The 10,963-nt window shown below is 53.7% G+C and overlaps 1 protein-coding gene across 1 annotated transcript; it reads right to left on the bottom strand.

Moving 5' to 3' along the window:
• Window positions 1-7,607: 7,607 nt before the first annotated feature.
• IRX3 (iroquois homeobox 3) lies at window positions 7,608-10,963 on the bottom strand. Its single transcript, XM_068693582.1, has 4 exons — window positions 10,598-10,963; window positions 9,135-10,293; window positions 8,667-8,733; window positions 7,608-8,002 (listed from the first exon to the last, which is right to left on the bottom strand). The coding sequence occupies exons 1-4, from the start codon at window positions 10,826-10,828 to the stop codon at window positions 7,948-7,950; spliced, it is 1,512 nt and encodes a 503-aa protein (XP_068549683.1). The 5' UTR covers window positions 10,829-10,963; the 3' UTR covers window positions 7,608-7,947.

The raw sequence follows: 10,963 nt of genomic DNA, 5'->3' as shown, positions 1-10,963 counted from the left end.
ATAATAATAATAATAAATAATAAAAATAAATAATAATAATAAATATAAAGGGAGTTAGGGGAGGAAGGTGAAGAGGATAAATGTTAGTTCTCTTCTTGTGGTATCTACCTGCAACTCCACTGAGCCCATTCCCATAAAATTTGTTTGCGGAACTCTATACCAGTGCCGAATGCCACGGATGCAGCATTTGACCTTCTGCATCTGTCCTGAGAAATCCATTGGAACAACTCCTCTGCTCAAAGAAGCAAAAGGAAGTGATAGGGGTTATTAGTATTCATTTATTGTGAGCACACTTCTGTAGAGGTCTGAGCTGTGTTTCCGTGCTTTCGAGTAGATACTTGATTAGGAAGAGCTTTCTGCTGCAAAATTGGTAAGCTCTAACTTCCAGAAAACACCAGTCTCATACTCCACACTGCCATAGATGCAGTCCTAGGATCCCTCATAAGCTCTGTAGAGAGCAGAAAAGGATACTGCACTGCAATTACAAACCTCAAGACAAACATTGCTATTCCTACCACATTTTGTTGCTGATAAGACGGTCCACGCTTCAGGCCGGGTGCAGGCCCTGTGTTAGGTGTATATAAGCTTAAGGGAGACCAACAGCATCTTCTTCCACTTACTTACATCAAGTCTGAATCTGGCCCATAGAGTTTGTTGAATGGCCCAGGAAAAAAGCAAACAAACAAAAAAAAGTATCTTACAGGAGCAAAAGAGTCTGCTACGAATAAAGAAACCAATCATGGCCTCAACTGAGAGATGCAGAACTGAATTTTGGGGCAAAAAGCAGCCTGGTCACAGCCAGCCTTGCTCCGGGTCTGACCATCTGTTTTCTGACACGTTTCTTTAACATTAGGCCATCAAGCAAAGCGAAAAGTCTGCCTTATTAGTTCACACGCAGCACTGAGATTCCGAACGATGCCGATAAATAATGTACAAGGGTGCGAGAGAACAGCTCTGTTTGCTCTGGGCCTCTGGCTGCGGGGCGTGAGGGGCAGGGAGCACGGCCCCTCTGCAGCTGAGCCCTGCCAAGGGCTGCACGGCATGGCATGGCATGGCATGGCATGGCACAGCATGGCATGGCACGGCATGGCACGGCATGGCACGGCATGGCATGGCACAGCATGGCATGGCATGGCATGGCACGGCACGGCATGGCACAGCACGGCATGGCACGGCACAGCACGGTGCAGCAGGGCAATGGCAGGGCCAAACGCTGTGGCCGTCGGCCGCGCTCCGCTGCACTGAGGCTCTTTTCATAGCAAGGCTCCCGTCTTGCAGCACGCCACGTACACACAGCCTCTTCCAGGAGGTCGTTACCTCACTGTTATTTTACACTTCCCTCCCAAAAAGCTTCAAAGTCTGTTTTTTAGCATATATTTATTAAAAGTTTTTCTCGCTGTTCAAAAGAATAGCGGAGTCGCCGCTCGAATCCCCACTGTCAGCGACGGCCGCCCGGCTGAAGAAAGGAGGCGAGGGAGGCTTTGCTTTGGCAGGGCGGGGTGGGGGGGAGAGAAAATAAAGAGAAATCGGCCGAGCTTCAAAGGGCGCATTTCCATAATTGCCCTGTAACTTTGGCAAAATAAATCTGAAGGGCTGAGAAAAGCGCAATCTCTCAGATGAGTGCACTACAAAAGCCCCAGAGATCCCCAGTCCCACTTGTTACCATTCTAATTCAGTGAGAGAATTCGGTCCCTAACCTCGGTAACAAAAGCCATGAAATCACCGTCCTCCCATGCCGATAGCCCATGCCTAAAGAATAAGACCTTATCCAGCCTTTGTCTCCCTCTGCCCACTAACATTCAGGACAAATCAGAATAGCATTAGGCAGCAGAACAACTGCACGAGGGCTGCCGGACCAACAGCGTAAATCCACAGGCTCAGGTTCTCCCCTCCGAAGCCGTGTGGTCCTGGGGGGCAGGTGGGACGTGTTTGTGCCTTGTTTTGCTATAACGACAAGTGCTTTTTGCAGCATTCCTTGAATTTGCCTGCGCTCTGTTCATCTGAACGTCCCAAATGAAACGTGCACAAGTACTACGTGGTCGTTTTCCTTTAGGAAAGGGAAAACGGGCTCCACGGCGGCTTCTGGGATTTAGCACTTGCTTTCAGTAGAATCCAATCTTTACAAAAACGATCCTAGTAATTCTAAATAAAATTGAAGAAGAAGGTGCCTAGAATGGGGGCTGCCTTTTCACTAGGAGCCCTGGTTAGCTGGTGCAGCCGCCGTCCAAACTTTGCGATTCCTTAGAGAGAAACCTGCCCGCTGGATGTGAATAGTAGGCCTTTTACAGCGAAGGCCCAATCTCCCGTCATTTGGCCCCTCTCTGACTTTTTTATTTTCTCAATAAGACGAGCTTTTGTGGCGATGTGCAGTACGGACAATCAGGACAGCCTTATAAAGGGATTTAGAGGCGCGCACAAAGGGCCGCGGCAGCATCAAAGCCGGGCCGGCAGCACAATAGAGATGACATTTTTACATCCCAGGGCTTGGGCGGGCAGCGCCTGAATGCTGTGTCCATAGCAGTGTCAGTAAACAATGAGTAAAGTGGGAAAGGGGTGAAAACACAAGTCAAAATCTTTTTATTGAAGCCCCCTACACATTCATTGGGCATTTTTAGCCCTGCATTTGAAAGCTCTTCCATTTACTTACTCTCCAGCTTCTCCTATTTAACTAACTGACTGATGATGGCTCCATTTTGATATCCTAAGAAAAGAATGGGAATTCTTCCCGAAGTGAATATATTAATTTCATTGGCAGTAAAGAAAATATTGGCTGCATGGTGCTGTTCTTAAAGGGACACTGCCATCCTGAAACCACGCTGAACAGTCACGCGTAAGGAACCCCAGCCTTACCTGTAGTACCAGTTCTGCCTCTGGCTCTTGGAAGCGACGTTTTTCTGTTAATTTGCCAGTTTCCTGCATTTAGTTTATTTTTTGCAGAAAGAGACCGGAGCACGGTGGTGTTTCTAGCCGGTTTCTCTTCCCTTTCCTCGTGCCCAGGGTCTCCGTGGTATGCCTCGGAGTGCCAGCATGAGAAATGTAAGACCAGAGGATTGAGCCCCGCTCCCTTAGCCACACAGGTAATCTCAGGGACTCTGCTGGATGCCAGGAGGGTAGGCATGAGTGCTAAAACTTGCTCATCCTGGCCTTTTTTTTTTCTGAAATTATATGAAAACATTTCTATTAGCATTAGGGTTTGATTTAGTACACCAGAGGGAACCTGTCTATCAGGCATGAATTTCTGACATTGTCTTCTCTGGGAATCGCTTGCAAAAGTCTCCATTTGAGAACTCAGGCACAAGCACTGCTGGTCGATAGCCATTTCCAGTGCCCATTTTCATTAAATAATTTTGGAATAGGGACGATCTAATCTTCTCGTGAAGCTTGCGCTTTGCCTCTCTTGGAAGCCAGTTAGACTGTAACAGAGCAAATTGATGTTTTACTCCTTGTATCTAATTTCACATTACATCTATGTTTTTAGGCACTTAAATTTTACTGCGAAGGTGTCTTGAGTACTGCACAGTCCGGTGTGAGTTATGGTAATGATGGCTGAGGAATTCAATAGTGAGTCATGTATTTTCTAGGCAGAGAGAGAGACGTATTTTCTTCCACTGTTTTGCTTGAAAATAGGTATAATATTAATGTATTAAAACCCCGTTTTCGTGCGCTCCCAGTAAGTAATTTTATTCTAGCCTGGCTAGCTGGCCTACTGACATGCATTTTCACCACTGCTAAAAATAATGAGGAATCCAAGTGACACACATTTGTGGGTAGGAGTGCCATCAGATCCCTTGACCTAATTGAGCATGCCTATACACCTTAGAGTGTTTTGCATAACCAACTTAGACAGCAGGAACATTTCCAACCAGATTGATTGACATATTTTATTTCTAACTTAAGCTTAATCATGACCAAGAATGATTCATTTATACCTTTCAAACTTTAGGCATTGACACGGGAGACAACCAAGCTGCAGACTCCGGTGTAAGCAATCATGTAAAGGAAAAAATATATATTAATATAGTTTATTAACCTACTTAGCTGCTGAGGTTGATGTAATAAAATGGACTAATTAGCTGGTAGGAGAGTTACTTTATTTTATTAAAAAAAAAATAATAATAAAAAGATATTTTGTGGGAAAGGTTTTGTCCTAAATCACTCCTCCACTACACATCCCTGTGAAGCCCTGTACAGAACTCAGGGAAGGGACTGTAGGGTACATTTGATTTTCCTAAACCAGGTGGACAAGAGCTCGTCTCCCAGCAGTAGCCAAGCACCTCTCAGACCCAGAGAGTTCTTGGCTCTTGAGGCACAAACTATCTTCAAATAAATATCAGCATTTTCCATGTGCCGTGCCTTAACCAGGAACAAAGCCCACTAGAATGGGCTGCAATAAAAGTGCTATTTCCAGCATGTGTGTATGTGGCTGCTCTACACTGAAAATGTCCTTTAGCACTTTTTAACCATATTCTCTAGTGTGTCAGCAAAGAGACTCCATCAGAGTATTTAACATTGCTGGGAGCAAAGGAATAAAGTGGAGTCACTGTTGATTATTACTCATTAGCCACAAGGACATCCACTTAACATGTGAATAAATGAATGACACCATGTCCTAATGGAAATGGCCTCAGTGTACCTTTAAGCAAAATGTTGTTTAATATCTTCCATTTGCTGAATAGTAAAGAGGCCTGTTGGACATGCATAGTTAGCAAGCAGCCATTGTTGCTTTGTTCCAATTTCAGCATTTAATAAAAAAAGATGTTGTCTCGGCTGCGGCAAAGGCTGGCCGCAGAAAGCTGGGAGCAGCACAGCCTCTTCCTCCTCCTGCAATTCCGAATTTCACTGGCCTTGTAAAGGGTTAATAGCCATGAAGCAAACGCGTCCTTAGAAGGTACATGTTCTTCATTATTCCGCTTTACATTCAAACATATAAAACAAAGAGCATCTGATATCTTTATTGGTTCTCGTAGATAAAATGCAAGCAAGCTATAAGCCTTAATTTTCTTATTACCATTTGTTAACAAGGAAGATAACACTCTCAAAAGTAGTTGATTAGGACTCCCTTTGATTTGTATCTCGTTATGATTTCCAGGGCATATATTTTTGTATTACTACTTTAGTACGCTGATAGTTCTGATCAAAGTGATAAAAAGAGGTATTTTAGGAGTGCAACCCGTAACCGTGCAGGTAAACCACACAATCTGCACGGCATCTCCAGGGCTGCCGTGCTCCAGCACGCTTTGGGCACCAGCTCAGGGATGAGATACCCTCTCCTATCTCCAAAGCCGGTGGGCTGGGCTGGAGGAGCCCTTTTGCCCTCCAGCCCTTGCAGCAGTAACTTTTGGTGTTTGCAACTTTTTTCATTGCATTTCTACAGCACAGCTACTGCGAAGAGGCGCGGGTATAGCGTTAAAGCTGTTTACGATGTCAAATACCTAAATTCTCACAGTCAGGATCTGTACCAGAGCACGTCTTTTCGGCTTTAACTCTCCAAGGAAAATAAAAGCTGACGTGAAGGATTTGGGGGGGGTTATTTCCATGCACGTTCTGATTCCTGGTGGTGAAAACCGTACGCGTGTAGCGGGGGGGATCCTTCCTTGCTCTTCTAATTTCATCTGCGTGAGAGCTAGCTCCGCTCCAGGCACCTCCCGGCCAGGTCTCGGCTCACAAGGCTCCCTCCTGGCTTCTCCGTGGCCTGTGCCGGGCCGGGAGCGGGCAGCGAGCCCCAGCACAAGGGGGCCGACAGCTCCAAGCCCCCCACTCCTGCTGCCTCCTCCTCGCCGCGCTTCCTCCAGCGCAGGAAGGAGCGAGCGGGAGATGATTACATCAATCAGTGTCAGGGCTGGGAGCTGTGATTTATGAATATGCATAATGAGCTCTCACCTTTGAGAAGGACTAGCTAGGGAGATAATTGATTAGACAGGAAAAGAGCAGCCAAGAGAGAGGGAGGGAGGGAGGGAGCAGGAGGCCTCTCGGAGCTGTGGCGGGCAGGCCTGGCTGCAGCTCCAGCGAGGCTGTCAAGCTGTGCGAGTGAGTTCTAAAAAAAAAAAATAGGAGCAGGATTTTTAATGTTTTGTTGAAACACGCGTAACAAAACGTTTCCTCACAAAATTAATGGGAATTTTCTCCCCGTTATGGAAGCTGGGCAGGCACAAAGGCTGCGCTCTCCCTCGGGGGAGCCGAGTTTGCACTTCCAGAAGCCGACGGGGCGCCTTGCCCAGCGCCGCCGCCCGAGCATCCCGCGAGCTGGGGCAGCGGGGCCGGGGAGCCGAGCGGCTGTGCCGCCGAGGCAGAGCAGCCTTTAGTGGAGGTGGAAAGCTGGGGATGCGATTGTTTTCCCATCGCGGTCTCATTATTTTCTTCCATCCCCTTTTAAGCGTCTGTCTGGCCACTGTGTGAAAGTTTCTATGGAAAACCCACCAGGATGTCCAGAGGAAGGGGATGTGGAAATTTGCCTCTAGCTTTCTCTCCCCCCAACCCCTCCCATTTTACATGCCATTAATCTTTTTTTTTTTTTTTTTTTCTCCCCTCAGCCAGAATTGGCTAAGGAAAAAGCAGGGCTACAGAGTGCAGAGAGACTGGGTAAAATTTACATGAGAAACAATCCGTTTGCTAACCACCCACCCACAGAGTTTCCCCTCGTTTCAGGAGCCTGTTGGAGTGCAAGAAGGGGAACAGTTCCTGGCAGAAAGACAGCGCTGCGAGGAGGCAAACGCCGTTTCCAGGGCTGGCCGGGGCCAGGCAGAACGTATGTGAAAAGGAAGGGGACGGGGGGGGGGGAAAGCAGGGGCTGCAAATCCGTCAGGGGTCCCCCACTGCTCCGCATGGCCCGCCGGGGAGCACGGTAACTGCCAGGTCTCGAAACGCGTACACAGGGCGAGCAGACACACAGACACACGGCTATGGAGTGTGAACCTACATAGATATATATGTGTATATATATATATAAATATCATCGCTTACAAACGCCTAGGTTGAAAATGTAGTTTATCGGCCTAGCGCAACCCGATCCTATAAATAATACATTCCTATCACTCTGGCCTCAAAATGTCAATACTGCGCAGCCCCGCGCATTTGCATATCTTGTACTGTCTAAACTTGAAGCATGTCAGCTATGTGCTGCTGTTTGTACTTTAACTTCATTTTAACTCCTGCTTCCTCGCTCCCGGCTCCCTCCCCCCCCCCCGCCGGCTCCAGCAGCAAGCCGAGAAAAGCGCCAGGTATTTATTTATTCCTCTGCCCCCCCCGCCCTTACCCCATTCCCAGGGCCGGGCGGAGGGGAGGGCTGGGGGCACGCACCCCAAACCCCCCCCAGGACCCAGCTGTGGGGTCGGACGGGGCAACAAAACCCCCAGCCGGGGGGCTCGGGGGAAAGGGGCCACCGCCGGCGGCCGCCCCCGCCAGGGGGAGCTGCGGCTCCAGGCTGGAGCCACGGGGAGCGGCCGGGCTCGGCGGGGCTCAGCCCGGCTCGGCTCGGCTCGGCTCGGCCCGGCTGGGCTCAGCCCGGATCGCTTGGGCTCGGCTCGGCCCTGCCCGGCTCGGTTCGGCCCCGGGGGTGCCCGCCCCGCAGCAGCCTCGGGGAAAAGCACCGCAGAGGCGGCAAGCGAGAGTGTAGGCAAAGTGGCAACGGTTTATTTATTAGCCAAAAATAGATACTTTCTGGTACAATTTGGTTCACACGTATGTACAGCTTTTGTTTTTTTTTTTGTAACCGTATGTACAAAAACAAACGAACGAAAAAAAAAAATGGAAACACCTAGTTCTCACCGGACTTCCAAAAAACCTCACAAACTCAGCTAATCCCGATGATAGTACAGAAGCGGGGTTGGGTTTTTTTGCGTGTTTTTTTTTTTTTCTTTCCCTTTTAGTTTTAATATACGGACATGCTTACAAGTCGTAACTATACAGAGATTTCTTTTTACAATCATTACAACCACAATAAAAAATTAACTATGATGATGACAACGCCGATAGAACCATAGCGGCATCGAGCTGGTTCTGGGGCCTGGAAAAACAAAATGACACAGAAAAAAAAAAAAAGATATTTAATACTGCGAGAGAGGCAGGGCTGCCACGCTGTTTTTAAAGGTGAGTAGCGCTAGTTTTGTCGTTGAGGCTATTCTAAAAAATAGATTGCTAAATGTGAAAAGTTTTAGGGGGGGCACGGCAAAAGGAGCTGGCTCTGAACCCCCGTGGGGCTTCCCGAGAAGCGCGATGGGCTTCGGCGAGCGCTGCGCCGAGCTGCGGCCAGCGGGGCTCAGCCCTGAAGTTTTCCTGCCGGCTCTCGGCGTTGCCGTTTCCCTGCGTTTCTCTCGAAATTGTCATTTCCCTGCTCTCCTCTCGGACCTGCCGTTTCCCTGCCTTATTGTGCCCCCCGGGCCGAGCTTCGCTCCCCGGCCGCCTCTCGCCGCGCTCCCTCCGTGCCCGGCCGGGGCTGCGCGAACCCAGCGCGGCTCCGCTCCGCGCCGGGGAGCCGCAGAGGCCCGAAGGAACAGCGGAAAAGAAAAAGAAAAAAAGGGGGAAAAGGGGAAAAATCAGAGCAACCCACCGCGCACTCGGGGGAAGAACAAGAAGCCTCCCTGAAAGGGCACCAAAGAAGCGGAGACCCGGGCTAACCATTTACAACTCCCTCCATATATCCTTAGGAGACTGAGGAAGCAATCTCTTACCGCCTCTGCACTGGCTGGAAAGCTGTCTTTATTAACTTTTTCTCTACTTCCAAGGCACTAGATCGATCTAAAAAGAGAAGAAAAAAAAAAAAAAAAGCGTTCCTTTTTAGCCCCCGATTTATCCCCCCCTCCCTCCAGCCCTGCGTTCAGCCGCTAGCCTCCAGCTCGCACCGCAGCGCCTCGCGAACCCGACAGAGCTCCGACCGTCAAAAGGGGGGGGGTGCAAAAAATTAAAAAATACACTCCGAGCCGCGAGCAAACCTCGGGGCCGGCCCCGGGCCGCCGCGAAGCCCCCGCGGGGCCGCCGCGGAGCCCCCCCCGCAGCCCCGCGGAGCCCCCCGACGGCCGGCGGGGGAGCGGGGGGCAGCGGCAGGCGCCCTTCGCCCGCTCCGCGCAGCCCCCGCTCCGCATCCGCTCCGCATCCGCGCGTCCCCGCGCATCCCCCGCGCATCCCCGCTCAGCGGTCACCTGCTCCGGGGGGCTCCGCGCTCTGCGCCTGGTCCGCGGCTCGCGGGAAAGCGGCGGCGCCCGGGGGGGCGGCGGGGGCGGCCCCCAGCCCCAGCAGGTGGGGAGTGTTCAGTAAGGCCAGGGGGTGCGGGGCCGGGGGCGGGTGGTGGTGGTGGTGGTGGTGGTGGCTCGGGAAGGCGCGGTTGGTCCAGTTGGGGAATTTGCCCAAGGGGCAGGAGGGGACGAGTCTGTGCGGCGGGGGCGGCGGGGGGGGCAGCGGCAGCGGCTGGGGGGCGGCGGCCGGCGGGGAGCCCCCCCCGGGGGACTTGCGGGGGTTGTCCGGGCTGGTGGCCGTCTCGGCCAGGGACCAGATTTTGGGCTTGGGCACGGTGCCGGCCAAAGCGCCGTCCGTCGGGGAGGAGGCGGCGGAGGACGAGGCGGAGGATGGGGGCGAGTGGAGGCGCGGCGGAGGCTGCAGGGGAGGCCGGAGGGGAGGCTGCAGGGGCTCCAGGCCCGCGGGCGGCGGGGGGGCGGCGGGGAGCTCGCACTTGTGGTGGTGGTGGTGATGGTGGTGGTGGTGGTGGTGGCGGAGGTGGTGGTGGCGGAGGCGGTGCGGCTCCCCGTCGGCGGCCTCGAGGTAGCGCTCCTCGGGGGCGGGCAGGTCCTCGAAGCCCTCGGAGCCCTCCGAGTCCGTCTTGGAGTCGGAGTGCAGGAGGTCGGCGTCCTGCAGCTCGTCCTCCAGCTCGTCCTTGGTGCTCTCGATGTTCTCGGTGTCGATGTTCTCCAGGTCGATCTCCTCCTCGTCCTCCCTCTTGTCCTCTTCCCCCTCGTGGTCGCTGCCGTAGGAGTTGCCCTCCTCGTCGGTCCTGCTGCGGGGGGCCCAGGTCATCTTGTTCTCCTTCTTCAGCCTCCGCCGCGCGTTGGCGAACCAGGTGGAGACCTGGGTGAGGGTCATCTTGGTGATGATGGCCAGCATGATCTTCTCGCCCTTGGTGGGGTAGGGGTTCTTGCGGTGCTCGTTGAGCCAGGCCTTGAGGGTGCTGGTGCTCTCCCGGGTGGCGTTCTTGGGCCTCGACGGGTCCCCGAACTGGTACTGTCCGTAGGGGTAGAAGGCGGGGTGGTGGGGGGGGAAGGCGGCGTGCTGCACCCCCGGGCTCTCCTTCAGCTCGTACTGGGCGCCCTGCAGCGACACGGGAAGGGGCGGCCGGGCTCAGGCGGCGCCCACGCTCCGCACCGCGCCGGATCGGCCCCGCTCCCTCCGTACCTCGGGGTCGGGGTTTGGGGTTTTTTTTGGGGGGGGACGGGACACCCCGCTCGGCACCCCCTCGGCGGCCCCCCCGGCTCTCTGCGGTCCCTCCGGAGCCCCCCGCAGCCGTCAAACCCTAAGCGCGGAATTTTCTCGGGGCGCGTCCCCGGCGCTCCCCTTTCCACCCTCCCGGCACCCCGGGGACCCCCCTCCCCACGCCCCCGGGGGGGCTTCTTACCAGCTGGGGGAAGATGGGCAGCTCGGCGGCGTAGGGCAGGAAGGCTCCGTAGCCCTGGGCGGCGGCGGCGGCGGCGTAGGGCGAGCCGTACATGGAGGAGAGCACGTTGGAGAGGGGCCCGGACGGGGCCAGCTCCGCGCCGCCCCGGGAGCCGCCGCCGCCGCCGCTCCCCGGGCGCTCGGCGGGGTAAATGGGCCTGATGTACTGGTAGCCCAGCTGCGGGAAAGCCATGGCGGGGGGCAGCGGGGGCAGGGGGAGGAGGGGGGGGGAAGGAGGGGGGGGGGAAGAAAGGAAAAAGGGAGAGAAAGGGGAGAAAGGAGCAGCGGAGCGGGGAGCCGCGGCGCTCGCCCTCGCCGCCCGGCCGCA

Source organism: Anas acuta, chromosome 10, assembly GCF_963932015.1.
Source record: "Anas acuta chromosome 10, bAnaAcu1.1, whole genome shotgun sequence".
Taxonomy (NCBI): domain Eukaryota; kingdom Metazoa; phylum Chordata; class Aves; order Anseriformes; family Anatidae; genus Anas; species Anas acuta.
The sequence above is the reverse complement of the archived record's forward strand: the minus strand, read 5'-3'. Positions and strand labels throughout refer to the sequence as shown.

What these genes read in the sequence shown, in the direction of transcription:
- IRX3 (XM_068693582.1), bottom strand. Translation starts at nt 10,828, where the DNA reads ATGGCTTTCCCGCAGCTGGGCTACCAGTACATCAGGCCCATTTACCCC. An exon ending in TGCCCATCTTCCCCCAGCTG is followed by an intron (nt 10,294 to 10,597) that starts GTAAGAAGCCCC and finishes GTGTCGCTGCAG; the next exon opens with GGCGCCCAGTACGAGCTGAA. An exon ending in CGCGGAGCCCCCCGGAGCAG is followed by an intron (nt 8,734 to 9,134) that starts GTGACCGCTGAG and finishes TTCTCTTTTTAG; the next exon opens with ATCGATCTAGTGCCTTGGAA.